We start from the raw sequence: 21,956 nt of genomic DNA on the forward strand, positions 1-21,956 counted from the left end.
AAAAAAAAAGAGGGAAGTAAAGGATAGAAAAAAAGTAAAGAAAGGGATCTGGAAAGAAGTAAAATTGAAGGGAGGCCAGGGGATGTATAGAGGAAGGTAACATCTAACATATGCAGTCCCAAGGGTTAGGGGTCCATTCTCATAATTGGCTCAGGTAATGCAAGCAATATACAGAATCCCCATTAAATACATTACTGAGTGGCACTCCGGGCATCTCACCAATAGGTGGCTCCTCTGGCCGGGATTACAGCTGCAAAATGTGTATTTCTGCTGAGAATTTAGCTTAATGGGCATCATTACAAAACATATTTGTGCCAGGACCAGGGAATAATGCCATCCTATCTATCTTCATTGCACATGCCCAAAAGTAAGCATAGTGCAGAGAAATCTGAGAACAGAAGCTTCTAGGTGAGGTTTCCCAAAGGGGGCATTTGTTCCTCTGCCGCCCAAATTTCATCTACAGTGCATGACAGCATGGAAACACTGGAAGTCATTCACTTCAGGATTCATTCAATGCAGGATTAGGTATAGTTCCACAAGTTATTACATAATGAAAAAAAAAAAGTTCACAAATATTGAAGCATGAAGACTCACCTTCCTCACTGATGGAAAGTTTCTGTATGAGCCATTCCACAAGGTCATTACCTAGATTAACACACAGACAATTAGGAGCAATTTTAAAACAGCATGACACACATGAAATGTTAACTCTTGGTGTACTCTTTCAGTGAACCCAATGAACCTACAGTTTAGAGAAAACATATCACACTGCCTATTTAGTGCAAGTGACAAGTTCTCTTCAAAACACTCTTCCCATTGCTTCCCGCCACTTGATGTGCAGGATCTCAGGGTCTAGTTCTTGTGTAGGTTCCATGTTGGAGCCGGAGCTTACACATGGTTTTTGCCCTCCCATGAGGAACTCGTACCTAGGAGATTGGGCAATCAGGCTCAAGTAATGCATTCTGGGAATAAAGTGAGAAGGGGCAAATAGGGCAAAGTGACAGATTCTCTTTAAAGTCTCCTATACTCAAATGAATGTATTTATATTCGGCAGAATTTGATGGGTATGGTCTTTATGGATCATGGTTTCGTAGGGAAATAGGGTCAACCTACAAGATGACCAATTCCTTATGATTGCAGGGTGGCTTTGAATAAAACTAACTCCATGCCCCCAGAGGGAGATTGGCCCTTTATATATAATGGCACCCACACCAGGTTTTAGGACAAACTGGGCAATTGGCCAGGATCCAAACCTTTTCTAGGGCCCAATTGACAGAACAGCAGGGCAAAGGGTGCTGGAATGGTGTGCACTTAGGGTCCCAATTTGCCTTAATGATGTTGACGGTAAATTAATTGGATGCAGATACCAGTTCTCAAAATTCCTACCAGGTCATTGCTCCCCCCATGCAGCCATCTCTGCTGATAACCTATTACATTGTTATTCCCAGAGTAGAGGAAAAAGATGTATTCCGGGTTTATTTTTATCTTTGGAGAAATGAGCAGGAGCTGAGAAGGATACAGAGGAGATTATGAAGTCCCACAAGTACAATGAGGACCCTGGGGTTCAATTATCTCATTACCACTCACAGAAACTGCTTTAATTATATCACTGTAAACTGTATCTGAGATAAAATATCAGCGAGAACATTATTCATTTTTCTAGTGGCTAAAGATGAAGGCAATTTGATGCCTTAACGTGACGGTGGCTTTACATATGAACTGTGGTCTGCTTGTTATGGTTAGTGTGCCACTGTACCGGGACACAAGGTGCCAGTGTGGCATTGTACCAACGTATAAAAGGGTAAATGTGCCATTGTACTGAGATATATCGTGTCAGTGCGCCATTGTACCGAGACACAAGGTGAGTGTGTGCCATTGTACCGAGACACAAGGTGAGTGTGTGCCATTGTACCGAGACACAAGGTGCAAGTGTGCCATTGTACCGAGACACAAGGTGCAAGTGTGCCATTGTACCGAGACACAAGGTGCAAGTGTGCCATTGTACCGAGAAACAAAGCGTTACTGTGCCATTGTATTAAGACACAGTTTTCAGTGTGCCATGTTAACAAGGACCAGTGTCATTGTACCAAGTTACAAAGTGCCAGTGTGCCATTGTACCAAGATACAAAGTGCTGGTGTGCCACTGAACCAATAAAGGGAAAATGTGCCATTGTACCGAGAAGAAAAAATGTGCCAGAGTGCCATTGTACCAAGATATAAAGTGCCAGTGTGCCACTGTACCGAGAAACAGAGTGCCAGTGTACAGACATGCAGAGTGCCAGTGTGACATTGTACCCATGGACAGAGTGCCAGTGTACAGAGATGCAGAGTGCCAGTGTGACATTGTACAGATACAAAGTGCCAGTGTCCCATTGTACCAAGAAAAAAAAATGTTCCAGTGTGTCATTGTAAAGAGTTACCAAGTGCCAGTGTGTCCTTGTACCGACATACATGGATACAAGGTGTCACATAGTACCAAAATAAAAGTGCCAATATGCCATTGAAATGTGATAAAAAGTGCAAGTGGGCCATTGTACCAGGAAACAATGTGCCATTCAACAGAGAATAGGTGTGCCATTGTACTTATATGCTAAGTGCCAATGTGTAATTGTAGTAAGATACAAGCGGTCAGTGTGCCATTATACCAAGATACAAGGACCAGTGTGCCATTGTACTTAGAAAAAAAATGTGCCAGCATGCCACTTTAGTAAGACATCAGTTCTCAGATGCCAAATTACCAAGATACAAGGACCACTGTGCCATTGTAGTTGGATACAAGGTATCAGAATGCCATGGTACCGATATAAAAGTGTCAATGTGCCATTGTGGTAAGCTACCATTGTGCTGAGATACAAGGTGGCAGTGTGCCACTGAGTATACCCACTTGGTACTCAGGATAAAAAACTAACTACATATAGGGTTTAGGATGCCACGGGCCTCACTCACCATAGCTTTCATTCACAGTATATTGGCACTGAGGTCATGCCACTTGAATTCTTTGCATTAGTAAGTAACACTGGGGTGGTTGGTCTACATTACCGCAAAGAACAGGACTGGAATGGGGGAGAGATACCCTGTGGCATCACATGGCCCACCAATTTGGCACCACACATACAAAGCCAATGGAGCCCACAGGGGGGTTGATTTGGGGAAGGGGTGGGGGGTGCACACAGGCATTTTGTTAAGCTTGAAGCTAAGTTTACTTTAGGAATGACAACTTAAAGGAAATCAAACAAGTACAGCCAGCTTCATAAATCTTCTGCTGCAAAAACATGTCTGTGAGTGGCGCCCGGCAGCGAAGGGTTTAAATGTTTTGCGAGTTTCTGAAAATTAAACTCACTGAATTATTAAGTATGTTTACTAGCATGAAAACCTTCTTCATTCCCAGGGAAGAATTATGAAAATAAAAAGCAAACATTTCTTAAAATAGGTCAGTGCCAGAGTCCATATGTACACGTCTGTGTTAAATGCCAGCTTTGTGCATTTGTCCAGCAATATACATGAAATACACTCATTTAGGGATTTTAAAGTAAACCTGTCACTGAAGAGTGGAAGCGAACAGCATACAGGCTTTCTCTAATACGGAGAAGAACGCAGGCACATTGAAAGTAATTTAGACATTATCTATGAAAAGGAAAACCACTTCCAATACTTTACTTTGTTGATGACAAGCTCTCTATATGTTCACCTAGAGACATTTTGTGTCATTTTGGATGGCATGGGGAAGGATTATAGCTTCTGTCAAATTTCAAATGAGATTCACCTTATTTCTCCCAGAAATAATTGAAGTCATTTATCTCTGGGAGCCATTCTTAAACTAAAAACAAAATTTGAAGCCCTATTTTACTGAAACACCTGCTGCAACAAGCACGTCTCAAAGTGCTTCATCAGGACCAAAGCCCAACCTTAAAGCAGCCGGAAGGAACTGGCTAGAGGAACCAGGGAGCCCAAACCTGCAGCAACCAGGAGGAACAAGGAAGCCTAAAACAGCATGGAGATATTAGAGTGCAAGACCCTGAAGAAGCCAAGAGGAACCAGTAAGCCTCACCCTAGAGCAGCTAAAAAGAACTTACTGGAAGGACCTTCCAAAACCAACCAAAAAACATCAGAAGGAATCGATCGGAAGAACCGGGGAGTCCAAACGTGAAGCAGGAAGGAGCAATCAGCTGGAGAAAAAAACGAAGCACAACCCTAGAGCAGCCAGGAGGAACTAAATGGCTGAACCAGAAAGCCTAGACCTGGAACAGCTGGGGAAACAAACCCTAGAGCAGCTAGAAGTTAACTGTAGAAACCAAGAAGCCCAGCCAAAGAACAGAGAAGAGGAATCAGGAAGTCCAACCTTAGATCAAAAAGGATAAACCAGGAGCCCCAACCATAGAACAGAGAGGAGGAATCAGGAGGCCCAACCATGGAACAGAAAGGAGAAACCAGGAAGCCCAACCATAGTACAGAAAGGATGAACCAGGAGGCCCAACCATAGTACAGAAAGGTTAAACCAGGAAGCCCAACCATAGAACAGAGGGTGAACCAGGAAGCCCAACCATAGAACAGAAAGGAAGAACCAGGAAGTCCAACCATAGAACAAAAAGGATGAACCAGTAGGCCCAACCATAGAACAGGAAGGATGAACCAGGAGGCCCAACCGTAGAACAGAAAGGACGAAACAGGAAGCCCAACCATTGAAAAGAAAGGATAGGGAGCCAAACCGTAGACAAGCCAGGAAAATAAAACCTACAGCGGCCAAGAGTAGCTGAGTGGAGGAACCAGGAAACCCAGCATAAGTGCAGCCAGGGAGCCAAAGAATACAGAAGTCAAAAGGAAACAACTGGAGGAACCAGGAAGCCCAACAGTAGAGCGGCAAGGTGGACATGAATAAAGGAACCAAAATACAGGGAGCCAAACCTTGAGGAAGACAGGTGGAAACAACACAGGAAACCTAACTGTGGAGCATCCAGGGAGACAAACCCTAGAGAAGCCAGGAGCCACTGACTGGAGGAACCAAGAACCCCAACCCTAGAGCAGCCACAACCAAACTGTGAGAACCAAGGAGGTCAACATAAGTTGGGCAGCTGGAGGAACATCTTGGGGGTGGAGAAAAAGTACCTTTAAGGAAGTATTGGAGGGAAACCTTCCAACTTAATGAGGGTGTGCTGTTCCTCGTCTAACTAGCCACTGGAGAAGCAATTTTGCTCATCACCTATGCAGCAATTTCACAAAGGCCTCCAATGAACAAATGGACTTTTACATTTTGAGGTCTGCTTTAAAGCTCAGATTGATTTTTTTTTGGATAAAGTGAAAAGAGTACATTTCTGTCAAATATTTCTTTTTTGACTATCTGAAAAATCCTTTTTTTGATTTTTATACAAGAAAGGTTGTTTAATTTTTTGTCTGTCTCTGTAGGAGCACGAATGGCAGTAAAACCCAAAGAAAGACTTGAATACTTTTTTCACTCTAGAAATTATATAAAGAGTTTTGGTTTGAGTTGGGCTTTCACACAAAAAGGTGAAGTTTACTTCTGTGCTTTAATAAGCAGAATGCTTTAGGTTTGGACTTTTTATTCCCTAAGCTCAGCATGACTCTGAAGAAACTTTTCAGACATATTCTTACAAGATCAATAGCGTTTTCTTAGTGTTCTCGGGTCCTGCAAAAACCCAAACCTTTAGTGTGAATAATTCATCTTCCGGAAAGCAGCGAGAAGTACAATCACACTGCCAACCAAGCAAAAGGAAAGTTCCCTTTCATATCCTTTTCTGTGTGTCACTTTAATGTGTCTCTGCATCACACCCCGACTGGGTCTACTCCGTAACAAGACAGCCACCGGATCAAACCAATGCAAGACATCAGATCTTCAATTCTTCCCTTGGTATGGTATAAATTCCACACCTTGATGGAGCTCATTCATTTTTGGAATTAAAATAAAAATTAAAGCTGCAATGCAATCTGTGCTTTTGTGTTATATGTCATCCCTGGTTCTGTGTGCTTCTCTGTGCAATTATAGGTGGTGGGAGGGGCTATTAGGTTGCTCATGGGAGGGGCCATTGGGTGCTCTTGGGAGGAGTTATGCTAATATCACAATGGCATGATGGGTAGGTAGGTGGCCAGCTGGAGTAGTGACATTGCCTTAGGCAATATCCACATGTGATCCTGATCTTCCATAATTGATATGACTAGAATGTAATAATTGAATAGGCGGGCCAAGGACAGTCAGACTGGGGAGGAAAGGACTAAATGACAATGAAAACCCCCCAAGGCACAAAATCTTAGCACCAAACATAAGCTGCTCCTACCAATCAGATTGCACTCACCTGTCATGGCATGGGGGATAACAGTGATTAGCAAACGCTGATTTCTCATTTTAATGCCAATATCTGGTTCCTGCATCGCCACAATGAGCCGTTCCATCTAATGGGATATAACAGGAACATTATTAGCTGATTAATAAATAAAGAAATGTTAATCCACCAACTCTTAAAATAGTCATCAAAATCAAGCAAATGTGTACAAATAATTTCATATTATTGGTTTATGCCAGGGCAAGGCAGCGGATGTTGAACACTAGAGGGCAGTAGAGAAGCTGCAATGTCACCCTCCTGCCTATAGCAAACTCCATGATTCCTTGCATTGTGTATCATGGATGAGGGTTATTACATCTGTAGTCTCAGCTCTCTACAGTATAATGGAGTGGCTACAAATGAAGACAAGGAGCATGAAGTGTACCCACAGCCATTAAAGTTATGCTGCACAGGATAGAAGATATTTATGGGGACTAATTGAACATAATTAGTCACTTTGGTGACAGCTTACATTTCCAAATTGTGATTACAACGGTCTCCTGTCTACATTGGACTGCGTGCTCCTTATGGGTCCGCTATAAATTGTGCAGAAACATGTCATTGCTTAAAGAAAGAGTAAAATGTTTTCCATGTATGATCCTTTGAATCATTGCTTTCTGTGACATTGAATTTATGGCACATACCATTGAAGGTATTGCACAGGATTTAGACATTAATGCTTGACATGTGGCATCATTTGCATAATTACACACCATCGGCGCCTGACAGCAAAATGTCATCTATAAGAAGATTATCTATACAGATATTCAGACATCTGCTGCCCAAAATCTATTTCATCCAAAAGCCTGGCCTTGTCTACTTCTAGATGTGTGTGTGCAGCCATTGTGAGCAGGGATCTAACATTGCACATAGGACAAGTCACTGTGCTTATCTATGATCTAAAGTTTTCTATACCATAACCTTTCTTCAGGGGTCCTGTAGTGTCTTATTTAATGATTTATAACCGATTTGCATACTAAAATGCCTTAAAAAACCTTGATGTTAATGAGTTTCCTGCCCATCTATGCCAGTGCTTTGTGCGGGCATATATAAGTAATGGGTGCTGCCCTCATCACAAGTCATTCAAAATCTACATCTATACAGGGATTCCTCTCTGCTATCGCCTATTGGTTTGCCTCTACCCTCTTCATGAGCTCTTGGTTTGCTTTGAGGCACTATATACATTTGAATGAAGATGACAAGATACTGTAATGTATAATTTATGCTATAAGTAATTATCTCTCAACGTTATTATCCTGATGAAGCGGCATTGACCGTGAAACGCGTCGAGACACCCTCTAATGTTGTGAGATGCTATACTGTTAGCTGTTAAACCATTTGATATACTATGGTCCAATCTATGAGTAATATTGATGTTCAGATCGTGCCGTCTTGCATGTTAAGACACATTGGATAATATTTTATTGGTGTTTTAATATTTTCTAAATAAAAAGTTTTTGTTATTTGATTTTATACATGTGCCAATTATGTCCCCTTTCTTTCTGCATATTTTGAAATTGTTATAATACTATGGGGATATGGCAGGCAATTATTGAAATATTGAACTAAGCAGGTGATCAACTCATCATACCAATTTCAAAATCCCTCATCACAAGTGCCATGATTCAGACATGTAGTGCTGAGGATAAAAGGGTATAATTCCCCTACCTTTTTAGGTTAAAGTATTTTGTACTTTTGATTGTAATTGGCCATTTTCCTTAAATGATTATTTGGTTGATGGCCACCAGTATGTAAAGTGTTAGCTTGTGTCTGACAGCTCAAACCAGAGATAAATGCAGTTCCAGGACGAGACACTAGGTGTCACCCGAGTATAAACCAAGATTTTTTTTCTAATGAAACCCATCTCGGTTTATACTCAAAGTATATATGGCAAATTTTGTTATCGGAATGTACTAACCATCAAAAGACCGCAATTTAAAACATACAATAGAACAGCTTAGAATAACTATTCGTCTTGAAGAAGGGAGAAAACATGCCAACAATTTTCAAAGTAACACTAGCTACCATAAAACATTTCTAAATGTACGTGCACACGTGGGCTGGAAAAATAAAAACAAGATGGGGATGCTCTTATGTTTTAAATGTACCTAATGGACTACTATTTATATACATTAAATATTTATGGTAATGGTATTTTTATGGATATCTTCTGTGTATTAGGCCAAAGTGCTGAAACCAAAATCTCAATTGTGGTACCAATGCGTAAGAAAATTAGCACATTCAATAGTTTAATTTCTCACTTTTTTATATTTTAACCCTTTTCCAGCCTTTTTAACATGGATGTGTCCTTGAAATAACGTTCAGGTCTTGGGGAACCTCCTCTATAATTGCTGAATCCACAGATCACAGTATATTAACATGGTGGTCAGTGGGAAGAATTCCTCTTACATTGCTGGCCAGGGGGAAGAATGTCACAGATAGCCAAAAAGATTACGGGGTCATTGGGCTCATTGGTTAAGGAACCCTTAGTAACCTCTGGAGGAACCCTATAGTAATGAGGAAGGCCATGTGGTCAGCTCATTATATAAGGCAGCACATCACACACCCGGGTGTACACAGATGTAATGCATCGGAATATTTCAATGCAATCTCCAGCAATGCGGAATTGCATTACTTAGTGGCCCTTCTCCCCCGACCCTCCCACCCTCCGCTCTGATGAGAAAATTCTCTGGAGCATCTTTTAAAGATTTCTAGCTGACTACAATCAGATACTGGAACAGATGGAGAGCTTCAACAAGCGTGCCGGAAGTGCTATAGAATAACACTCAATAGCTTGCTTTTCTCACCGAAATCTATAATTGTGTCTATGCTACGGCAAGGCAATATCCTCTTAGCAGCTGAGCTCCAGACACAAGTCTGTGTCATGATAACCCAATGGAAAAGTACAACTTGTTCAATTGTAAAATTGTCGCATAAGAAATAACAGGCCTATCACATGTCCAATCATTATTTAGAGAGATTCATTTCATGCAGAATTCTTCATGCAGAACGACAACCTTAGCCAGGTTTTTATTTTGGTAGGTGATCTGGGAGATTAAATCTATAAATAAAAGCCTGAGGCTCTAACGCTTACCCAGGCTATACAGAATTTAAAAGTGCTTTTGCAACTTCAGTCAGTTTGCTCCATTCAGTCTCCTCCTTACCTTTACCTTTCTTTGCAGAACCTGAAGGATTTAAGGTTTCCTTAGTAATACTAAAAAGGCTGAGAGCAAGCAACTATACCCATAGGACTTGGGTGTAAGGGTGTACCACACACCTCCCTGCTTTGACTTTTTCTGTGCACTTTCAACACACAGAGTATGCACAATTTGAGCAGAGACCGTGCACACACAGACAAAGCACACAGTACGTACAATCAGAACAAAGCAGGTTGCACACACAGACAGAGGACAACAAGACACATTGCACATACAGATACATGTTATCATCTCTCGTCTGGACTACTGTAACCTCCTCCTTTCTGGTATACCACTAACCCGACTCTCTCCTCTACAATCTATTATGAATGCTGCAGCCAGACTCATCCATCCTTCCCTCCGCTCCTCTTCTGCTTCTTCTCCTTTTAGTTCTCTTCATTGGCTTCCATTTCACCTTAGAATCAAATTCATCTCCTGTGCTTTGCCTTCAAATCCCTCCACAGTTCTTGTCCCACTTACATTTCTGACCTGATAGAAAAATACTCCCCAAGCCACTCTCTGCTCCCCTCCAATGACATACTAATGACTTCCTCACTCATAACCTCTTCACACGCAAGTTTGCAAGACTTTTCTAGATCTGCCCCAACTCTCTGGAATGGTCTTCCTCATCCTATTCAGCTTGATTCTACTTTCTGCTCATTTAAAAGAGCCCTCAAATCCCATCTTTTCATACTCACCTACCCGTCTTCTTCTGTCTCTTAAACCTTCACTACTTCCCACCATTCCATATCTCCCCTCCTATTGTGTGATACTTCCCCCACCTCCTAGATTGTAAGCTCTCAGGGTCTTCCTCCTGTATCACTGTTTGTATCTGTCATTTGCAATCCCTATTTAATGTACAGCGCTGAGTAATATATTGGCACTAAATAAATCCTGTATAATATTATTAATAATAAAGCAAACAAATATATATACAGTCAGAACAAAGGAGCTTGTCCACAAATGCAGCACACAGACAAAGCACACATGTATTGAACTGGTAAATAAAGCATGCACAAACACAGCACACTTAGTACACACAGACAGAGCACGCAATCCAAAAACACATAGAGAGAATAGACATACAGCAAGTCATACACTTACAATCTGAGAATACACAGAGCACTCCAAGAACACACAGCACACATACAGTCTGCGCACACAATGTGAGGACACAAAGGACACCAGGCAAACTTAAATCATGCAAAAAAATTAAAACAACAACATAGCAATAAGCATTGATAGAACACAATGCTGGAATTTATATTTCTGCTCTTCTTGCATATATTACATTGATGTTGCTTTGATTTCCCCTTTATGTGTGTGAAAGGTCTGGTGAATAATCCCTTAGTTGGCACACAATAAAATATGAAATATGAAATAACATATAAAGGTTTGCAGAATATGTCAGCTGATAAATAATGATTTAACACAAAGCTATTGAAGTCTAAGACTATTTCAATGGTCATATGATTGATATATAGAATCGTGTCGTTGCAGCATTTACCACGTGACAACGCAAGCAGGAAATTTGTGAACTTGTGTCACCAGTTATTTTAATGAAAGCTGCAACTTTAGTTCACGTTACAGCTATGAGGATGGCCTTATTTTTTCTTTTCTGCTAAACAGCAGCACCACCCTTACATGAAATGTTAATAGAAACATATTGGTAAGTGTCATCCTTGGACTATTTTTTTTTCTGTGGAGGTGACTATTTTAATAATTTAATTACATATTCTTTGTGGAACAATTGATGGAAATCCTTTTTAATCCATTCTTCTGATGCAGCTTGGGAGCAAAACGCATCAGGAACGGGAAGAAACCATAATTTATTTAAATATAGTTCTAATAATAAGTTACTGGGAATAGTTGATCTATGTTAAGCGTATTATATTAAGGGTTTAATGTAAAAGGGTTAACATTTTTTTTTAATAAATGTACAAAATATATTAAACTTGGTGTGTCCCCATAAAAATCCCCATACCATAGAAAATGGCCTTATGTTTACTTCTATGAGATTTTATTGATTGGGTTAGGCTCATTGATAATAATGAGATGAACAAGGAGGAAAGGCGCGGGATATTGAAGATCAATAGGCCTAAAGGGAAGAGGGCTCAGCAGGGTCCTTTGTTCCATTACACGCTGCTTAGCAAACAAGCCTGCAGATTCCATTTCAGCTAAATATAACACGCTTTATCTGGGAATTTGCTACACACTGCTTGTCCTGACTTAGCACTGGCTGTAATCAGTACAGTGTACAGGAGCGCTGATTATCATAGCGGGGAGGCAGCCGAATATAGCTAAAAGTCAATGTGATTTTATATGGGGGTGCCTGCATAAATATCTATTTACTGGGTACTCATAATTAAAGGCCAACTCCGCCCAATGCTGATAACGCAACAATTGTATTGTTCTTGGTGAGCTAAATGACAATGTGATTTCCATTGAAGAATCTGATGTTCCACCCAGCTATTTGTGTTATTTATTATAAGGGCAAAGGATATTTCTAATTATGCTACTCTTTCATTAATAGATTTACAAAAATACCAAGAGAACAATAATTGAGGGTAGGGGGACCATTGGGGTATTTTGAAGAAAAGGGCAGAGACATAAAGATAGAATTGTAATTAAAGTTCTTTTGGTCTTTGGCATTGAATCTGGTGGAGAAACTTCCAGGTCTGGAGAGATGAGAAGGAAAGGGAAAGGAAGAGATGAGATGGAAAGGGAAAGGAAGAGATGAAAAGGAAAGGGAAAGGGAGAGATGAGATGGAAAGGGAAAGGGAGAGATGAGATGGAAAGGGAAAGGGAGAGATGAGATGGAAAGGGAAAGGAAGAAATGAGATGGAAAGGGAAAGGAAGAGATGAGATGGAAAGGGAAAGGAAGAGATGAGATGGAAAGGGAAAGGAAGAGATGACATGGAAAGGGAAAGGAAGAGATGAAAAGGAAAGGGAAAGGGAGAGATGAGTAGGAAAGGGAAAGGAAGAGATGAGAAGGAAAGAGAAGAAAAGGGAAAGGAAGAGATGAGTAGGAAAGGAAGAGATGAGAAGGAAAGGGAAAGGGAGAGATGAGAAGGAAAGGGAGAGATGGGAAGGAAATAGAAGGAAAGGAAGAGATGGGAAGGAAAGAGAAGGAAAGGGAGAGATGAGAAGGAAAGGGAGAGATGAGAAGGAAAGAGAAGGAAAGGGAGAGATGAAGGAAAGGGAGAGATGGGAAGGAAAGGGAGAGATGGGAAGGAAAGAGAAGGAAAGAGAAGGAAAGGGAGAGATGAGAAGGAAAGAGAAGGAAAGGGAGAGATGAGAAGGAAAGGGAAAGGAAGAGATGAAAAGGAAAGGGAAAGGGAGAGAAGAGAAGGAAAGGGAAAGGAAGAGAAGAGAAGGAAAGGGAAAGGAAGAGAAGAGAAGGAAAGGGAAAGGAAGAGATGAGAAGGAAAGGAAGGGATGAGAAGGAAAGGAAGGGATGAGAAGGAAAGGAAGAGATGAGAAGGAAAGAGAAGGAAAGGAAGAGATGAGAAGGAAAGAGAAGGAAAGGGAGAGATGAGAAGGAAAGAGAAGGAAAGGGAGAGATGAGAAGGAAAGAGAAGGAAAGGGAGAGATGAGAAGGAAAGGGAAAGGAAGAGATGAGATGGAAAGGGAAAGGAAGAGATGAAAAGGAAAGGGAAAGGGAGAGATGAGAAGGAAGGAAAAGGAGAGATGAGAAGCGAAGGGAAGAAGAGAGAAACACAGAGAGGAGGCGAAAGAAAGAAAAGAAAGAAAGGAGAGAGGGGCGATAAAAAGGAAGAAAGTACGGAGGGACGGCAAAAAATTTAGGAACGCAAAGAGAGAAGGGTGGAAGCAAAGATCTACACATCCAGGGGTATCAGCAGATTCCAGGCTCCTGCTAAGAGGTTTCTTCCTTGGGGTCAGAATTGTCAATTCTGTGTCCTGCAGTGACTTAGGAACCAAGGAAAGAACCATTGTATGCATCAACCCCCAGGTATCTGATACTAGCAGATGAAAATAATCCTCTAGGGCCTGACCCCCCTATCACAAATTCTGATGGCCCAATGAAATACCTACAAGTACAGCTTGAGGATAAAAAATAGTCACTCACCATCTATAAATTTCCCACCTTCATAAAAAAAAATAAAATATAAACCACTTGATCACATCTTGTTGGGTGATCCACATGAGCCGCCTTTCATTCTCAAACATCTGCCCATCCATGGTTAGCCACCACCTACCAATCCATTATCTCTGGACAACGTTAACTTTACACCTGAACTCCTAGGTTCCCCTGCATGACCTGGACACTAGAGGGAGTCCTTCTATACCCCATGCATTTGAATTTGTTATATTATTGGAAAGAAAGATATAAACATCTAAATCTCTACAATGCATAAAGCTATGAGTGACTCCAAACTTCACCAAGTGGAAAGTCTCTTTCAAATGGATTTATCTAGGCAAATTTGCAAATATAACAAACATAGCAAAGATTAACTCTAGATGTAAAGATACATTGTATACATCAGTATTTCTCAGTCAGGTTTAGTACAAAGATTACTAGGGGCTCCTTGAGCAATTTGCACCTCTCAGGTCAGTTTAAAGGTTGATGATTTTTTTTGGCTATCTGTAAGGGTGACATACTTCCCATGGCCAAGAGAAATTCCCAAGAGAAATTCTCACCACTGACCACCATGCTAATATACAGTGAGCTGTGGATATAATAATTATAGGAGGGTTCCCTGAAGACCTGAAAGTTATTTCAAGGCTTCCCCGATGATAAAAAGGTTTAGTAAGACTGCTCTATATTAAGAGTGAAATGAAAAGAAATAAGTAGATTTGCATTCATGGAATTAATGTGCCTCTTACAAATAAATGAATACAAATCTCTTCCTACAATACAGTACAAATTCTGGGTATACAATCAATATTTTGCAATCACCAACAAATGGTTTCAAGAACTCAAAAACAATCAGAGCAACCAATTAACCAATCCAATTTCAGCATTCTATGACCAAATTCCTTGCTAAAGCTCACCATTAAAGTCAGGAACAGGACCCAAACTCACTCCAAGATCTCATCAGAGTTTAAAGGACCAGGCTATATTTTTATCAAGGTTCTACAAATCACAGCATTGTCTCCATGAGTTTTTGCACAGATAGCCTCACCCTGGTTTGAAATAGCTGCAGCAATGGAAACCACATCAGTCTACAAGATTTTACATATTTGAAGCCCAAAGCAAAAAAAAAAAGTGCAATTTATCACCCCCCATCAGTGGCAGCATGCAAAACACTCACCTTGGCCAGACATGACATTTGCACTTTGTAATTCTTGCCTTGCTGGAGATTGTTAATGGTCATGGTGAGGATGTGGGTGACAAGCTGCTCTGAGGAATGAACTGTGTGTGTCTCTCTCTGCCTAGCACAGTGCAATGATTGCAATCACAGCCTTGGTGTCCTTCTGCCTCCTCCTGCTTCTGCTGCCACCTCGTGGCAAATTTGCAGAATGCATCTTTACAATGCAAAGGAGAATGAATTATAGAAATACAAAATTAACTATATTTATACATTCTTACGTGACCTCATGCATATATATACACACATATATATACACAAACACACACATATATACACATATATAGATTTAAATTGGGGTAGATGGGTAGATTTAAATTGAACACCGTGGGCCATTGCCTAACTTCTGTCCTACCCAAAAACTCTCCTTATGTTTGGGATGGGATGGAGTAATCCCAGAAATAGAACTATTCCCATCTCTATAGAAAAAAAAAAAAGTTTGGCCTATGCATAAACCACATATTGAATATGTCCCCTGTCAAAGCCTTATTATATTGATCCTGTATTTGTATATATATGTATATTGTATTTGTTTTTCCTTTCCTATGAAGTGTAGCCCCAGTAGACATCATGTGGCCCCTTGAAGATTAATTTCACTTAATTCAGTCCACTGTTTCAATTGTATTTGATATGCCTGTAATATGGAAACTTAATCAGCCCCCTTAATGAGCAGCGGCTAATGGGGTGGGGTGAATGCCAACTTTGTCTATTGTGTTTTGTTTTATATATATATATATATATATATATATATACACACACACACACATACAGTATATATCCTTCACTGAACTATAATATGTTTATATATAAACACACATATACATTATATATATATTATAGTGCAGTGAAGGATAGGAGCCTCTGTCAGGTTTTTCATGTTTCTTTGCTGGTGATTCAGAAAGTGATGGACAATCTGTAAGAAATAAAGAGGTTGAGATATGGTTGACATATGGAGATATGGTCAATACCAAATCCAGGTATTTGGGCTAAGTTCAGACGGATTGGAAGGTTATGCTGCTCAATCTATACTCTCCATGTATTATCTGTAGCCACCCATATATATATGGGGGGGGGGGGGGTAGTAAGCAATTGAGTTCTGCCTGCTGCTCACGATTAAATATTCAAATGTTGGTTCATTAGGATTAAGTTTAGTAGTCGGTGCTGCCAAGGTACCACCTGTGGGAATTGCCCAGAAAGCACCACCACCCATCATAACAATAGCTTTCCTTGCTATAAAAAAAATATATATATATATATATATATATATATATATATATATAACTCTAGTAAAAAGTTTATTGTAGCTTTATAGGACACCTGCCTTGTTTTTTAGGAGCAGCCATCCTTACTCTCCTGATAATGAAAGAATCCTAGCTATCATTCTGATCCTTTGCTTAGAATGCTTCAGCAACTCCCATAGACCAGGTATACAGGTAAGCTGGGTCAGAATTCTAATCCGAATTCCTTGTTCCAGCTAAATGATTTAGAAAGTGTGCTGGTCAGGTGGCAGCCTCTGTATGACTCTCATTTCAGGTGTGTTCAATATAAGCAGAAATATTGGGTGCAAAACAATTTCTGAACCTGGGAGCCAATCATGTCCAGGACAAACATATCTGACCTCTGTCCGAGTACAGGTGGGGTGGGGGGTAGGTAATGCTCCAGGGAAAAGTGATTTAAATCCAAGGACGGAATAGCTTAAGCAGAGTTTTTCCTTTGCCATTCACCTGGAACAAATTAATCTTTCTTTCCAAGACCAGCACACAGATAAAGAAATGGCACTAAATAAAAGTAACATGGCACAGACCAACTTCTACCTACAATAGGTCTGAGCATAGGATTAAATACCAAACAGAGGTGACCTGTAGCAGAAACAATCAGCAAATCCAATATGAAGTTGAAGGTATATGAGTTAAAGTTGATGGGATGGGCAGCAGGGTGGCTCAGTGGTTAGCACTCTTGCCTTTGCAGCACCAGGTCCCAGGTTTGTATCTGGGTCAGGACACTACCTGCATGGAGTTTGCAGGTTCTCCCAGTGTCTGCGTGGGTTTCATCCCAAAAACATGCAGTTAGGTTAATTGGCCTTCCCCCAAAATTTACCTTGGTCAGTATTAAAAGACATATGACTATGGTAGGGACATTAAATTGTGAGCTCCTTTGAGGGACAGCTAGTGACATGACAATGGACATTGTACTATTTTAATATTTTACTTCCATCAATAAAGGTTGTAGTGGACCATGTTTAAAAGGGACCACTAAAGATAAAGGAACTACCTTTGCCAACTTGCTTTTTGAAGGAGCAGGTTCCCGAAGATTCTTGGTGGGCAGATCAAGCACTATATTTGAAGTCTCTGCATACTTAGCCTCATTCACTTGTTTACTGTAGGAAGAACTATTATTCATATTAAGTTGGAAAGGAGGAATCTTACTTTCCCCCTATTATGTGATTCTTCCCCCACCTATTAGATTGTAAGCTCTTCGGGAAAGGGTCCTCCTGTGTCACTGTCTGTATCTCTCTGTCATTTGCAACCCCTATTTAATGTACAGCGCTGAGTAGTATGTTGGCGCTATATACATATTGTTTATTATTAATAATAAAGAAAGGAGATTTTTTAGCAAATCCCCTGCAGGTGGCAGCATTTATCCGAATTGGCAATGCAATGTTTTTATCCATTCATATTTTTTTCTTTTTAAGGGGTGTCCAATGGGTTTTAAAACTGCATGATGTAGTTGCTGGCCTGTGTTACATTACAGCAGCCTAATAATTTGGGTTATTATTAAATTAGTATTAAAATTAGTTGCAAAATGAACAGATAATCATGCAGAAACATATCAGTGTGATAGGTTTTAATGGATTGCTGCACCTTGTGCTGTAGAGCCCTAGGAAGGTGTATGTTGGATGCCATTAAGATTTTTTGGCAAAGATGCACTTGCTATATGTACTGAGGCAATTTACTATAGTGCTTTATGTTAATGAGCCATAGCACACATAAGATCAGATCAGATAAGTCAACCAAAAGATCTGCACATTACAAGATTGTTTCTTTCATAAAACCATATTTATTTAAACATAAAAAAATTAGATATATCCTTTTGTCTTTCATAAACTTCAATATGCTGAATGGCAGGGCCCCAGGTAAGGGATTCTGTTGTTTTCCCCTACATAGGCAAAAAGAAGGTCCCCAAGCCCATGGAGGCCGTATTAAGATCCAGGATGCCTGTGGGGGCAGTGTTATGATACAAGGTGCCTGTGGGGGGCAGTGTTTTATTCTGAGGTGCCTGTGAGGGGTAGTGTTATGATCTGGGGTGCCTGTGAGGGGCAGTGTTATGATCTGGAGTCCCTGTGGGGGCAGTGTTATGATCTGGAGTCCCTGTGGGGGCAGTGTAATGATCTGGGGTGCCTGTGGGGGCAGTGTTATGATCTGGGGTGCCTGTGGGGGCAGTGTTATGATCTGGGGTGCCTGTGGGGGCAGTGTTATGATCTGGGGTGCCTGTGGGGGGCAGTGTTATTATCTGGAGTCCCCGTGGGGGCAGTGTAATGATCTGGGGTGCCTGTGGGGGGGGCAGTGTTATGATCTGGGGTGCCTGTGGGCGGCAGTATTTTATTCCAGGATGCCTGTGAGGGGTAGTGTTATATTCTGGTGTACCTGTGGGGCAGTGTTATGATCTGGGGTGGCTGTGGGGGCAGTGTTATGATCTGGGGAGCCTGTGGGGGCGGTGTTATGATCTGGGGTGCTCTCAGGGGCTCCTTGATGTTTTTGGGTGCCCGCAAGGGCAGTGTTATGATCTGAGATGCTGTGGATGATCTAAACAGCCGTCGACAACCTTTTGGACCTCACAGACCACTAAATTCATAATTTTAAATCCCGTAAAAATCCTGATAAATACATTTATAAAATAATGATCTTCCTAATAGTGCTGACAAGGACTGTGAAGGCTCTGATTCATTGATTGGCTCACGGTGAAGTGAAGTATTACTATTGTTATTATTATCATTAGTTATCATTAGTTGTATTATCTTTGGTATTACTAAATAAATGCAAAATATTTGTTTGCTTTTTCTCACTCATTATGAGTTTATTTTATTTGAATCTAAGACCAAACAAGAAATGATAATCATCAAAGTCAAACAATTTGATGCCATTAAATATACCGGTTAGCGTAAATACGCAGCTAAGGTCATACTTACCTAAAAGAGCATCTGAGAAATAAACAAATAAAATAAAACAATCAGAGGATAATCGGTATTGGCGGAGCGGGGTGACAGCTGTAATGGTGGAAACAATACTGAAGCGCATGGCTCGGCCGCAGTTGCCTCATACAAATTAATACAACACTGATGTCACGCCGTGCCTCCTTTATCCGTCTCTAATACAGTTCATGAATTTAGTGCAATATAAAGGTGAAAATTGTCACTCAGAATATAAGAATTTATTACAATATTATTTTTGTGTTATTAATAATAAAACAGAAAAATTGCAAATAATGGCCAAAGTTTTCTTTGGACCACCAACATTTTCTCACGGACTACTGGTTGGCAACCTCTTATCTAAAGGTAAGACCGGTAAATTACTAAATGCTAGATATTCAGTAAATACCTCCTAACCATTATGTGTCACTGTGCCGGCATTCAAGATTTGCAGTTGAATATCGGGATAGACAAACCCATATGGCCTCCTATTTTTCCAGAAGAGCCTTGAGCCAAATATATAAAATAAATTACAACCAATGTGCCCAGTAACCAGGACAGCCTTTTATTTGTCATTGGCTGGGTGGGGGTGGCACGGGATATTAGGACATTGGGGGGCTTTGCTGGGCAGACATATTGGAAATAGCCTACTGGTGGCTGCGTGGTTTATAAAGTTTTTCTGAAGTTTCTCTTTAGTGATAACAGTAATTACATAAAATGTCATTATCTTCAGAAACACAAGGGATTAAAGGATCAGTCTACTTAAAGCATTGTTTGGATACGTTCCTGATGTAGTTCCTGCTTTTAATCCTGCCTTGGACTTTCGGTTGTTCCTCCTCAGCTTGAGTTTTGCTGGTCATTGTATTTGCTTCTATGAACACAGAGAGAGAGAGGAACCCTTTTATATTGGCAATGGTAGATGGGAAGGCATCTGTTGGGTGTTTTAACTATATTCAGAAAAGGAAAATATTATTTTTAATGGACTAATCCATTTAAAACCTAGTCCCCAAAAATATTTGGTCAAAGGATGACCGTATATGCAAGCTATTTTAATTGTTATATATTTCCTTTCTCCTTTTATAGCCATTGTGTAGGATCTCTAAATATTTGTGTACAGTCCAACAGGCATAGGAGCGTGACCACACTGCCCAGTACAGTCTATTAGGTAACACAACCTGGTCAGACACACCCCTTTTATGGCTAGACACGCCCCCTCTCTTCAGTCCATGTAAGGTTGCTTGTGATGGGAGGCGTGTCCATTACTCAGCTCTGCCAGCATAGAGCACTGAAGGGGTGAGTGTATTTTGATGTACATGAGTATAGTTGGGGCAAAAAAAGTGTGTTAAAAGAAACTTCAATTATAGGTCTCTTTCCCCAATAACTTTATATTGCAGCTTTTGATTTTGTGAGCCACTGACCTGGGTCTGGGACCATATTGGATCATCCTGGCGTTCACAGATCTGGTCAGCAATGCCAGCGTCACTATCCTCACTGCAGGTTTCCTTTTACAAACAACGCGCATTGCTGGAGTCAGAACATTTTCGGCATTTATTTGGGTAGACTAGAAAACAAACAATCCCAGGCTGAATTAGGAAATAGCTGTAGGCTCAGGGGAATGCCTAGTTCCCGTACTGATCGTACATTATAGGAAGTGCCTGAGATCATACACAACAAACAACTGATAATAATGAAAAGCACCTGCGCTGAACAAATCAGAATATTGCTGTGGATGCGTAGGGGGGAGGGAAAAGAGGGGGTAGGGAGATATTGGACTATTTGATTATTATACTTCCATCAATAAAGTTTATATTGCGCCATGTTTAAAACGGACTCCAAAGATAAAGGAAGTACCATTACCGACTTGCTTTTGAAGGAGCCGGTTTCGGGATTCTGACCTCCATCAGCAGGGATCACACGGCAAAATGGTTTTTTGATGGCCACCACTGGAAGGCATCCAAAGCAATATTTTCGCTATGAAATGAAACAATTTTACTTTTATTATCAATAAGATGAGAGGTTGAGATGGATGTAAAGCAAGCTATGAGAATTACAAACCATATCACTTATCACTCGCTCACCCTGCACTTGGTTCTCTCCAGTTCAGTTACTAACAAAACCCAGCATTGGAGGTAATGGTACACTCTATGTTATGCCAAGGGCCCTTCACATGACAGCTATGGGGCCCAACTATTGGCAACTCAGAATACAAGTAATGAGCAATATTTAGGCGAAGATTGTGTCATGTAATACAATATACTCCAAAGTAGTGAGATTACACTACTGAGCAGAGGCAGGGATCCATGCAACAGAAGAGTAGTGAAGGGTAGGTTGGGGTACCAAAGAGTGACTAGCACAGGGAGGTAAAATAGATTTGACAAGTTTGATTTAAAGTAATAGGTTTACCTAACTTCTGCCCCCACCCCACAGTTGTACATACTCACCTCTTATTCCTTTGGCCCCTAGGAAGCACAATGCAAAAAAGTCACGATGTAGAGTTTACACTGAGCTGAGAACTCTTACCTTGTGGATAAAAGTAAGATACACCCCCCTCCCATCAAGTACTAACTTTTTTTTTTTGTGGTGTAAGTGCAAAAGGAAAGTGTCATGTGGAAGGGCTCTAGGTAGCTGAATATGTTGCTTTGCGCTACATTACTGTGGGGGTAGTGTAATAATCTGTGGGGACAGTGTTATGACCTGGGGTGCCTGTTGGGGCAGTGTTATGATCTGGGGTGCCTGTGGGGGCAGTGGTATAATCTGGGGTGCCTATGGGAGCAGTGTTATAATCTGGGGTGCGTTTTATCATTAATTGATTTTCTTCTTCCCTGATAGCATGAACATAGTCCAAGATGACAATGCTGGGATTTATCTGTGCAAATTGGGAAAGAGTGGATCGAGGATCATGAAACAT

At 40.7% G+C, this 21,956-nt stretch overlaps 1 protein-coding gene across 1 annotated transcript in view; it reads right to left on the reverse strand.

The window, feature by feature from the left end:
- The window catches only part of RGS11 (regulator of G protein signaling 11), a gene marked incomplete in the record, with an annotated part of 67,100 nt that extends 52,165 nt beyond the window's left edge, over positions 1-14,935 (reverse strand). Inside the window, 3 exon segments of the mRNA XM_072417420.1 lie at positions 595-645; positions 6,306-6,402; positions 14,806-14,935. Coding sequence (XP_072273521.1) covers positions 595-645; positions 6,306-6,402; positions 14,806-14,868 — 211 coding nt within the window.
- Positions 14,936-21,956: the final 7,021 nt, after the last annotated feature.

Source organism: Pyxicephalus adspersus, chromosome 7 (genome assembly GCF_032062135.1).
Source record: "Pyxicephalus adspersus chromosome 7, UCB_Pads_2.0, whole genome shotgun sequence".
NCBI lineage: Eukaryota > Metazoa > Chordata > Amphibia > Anura > Pyxicephalidae > Pyxicephalus > Pyxicephalus adspersus.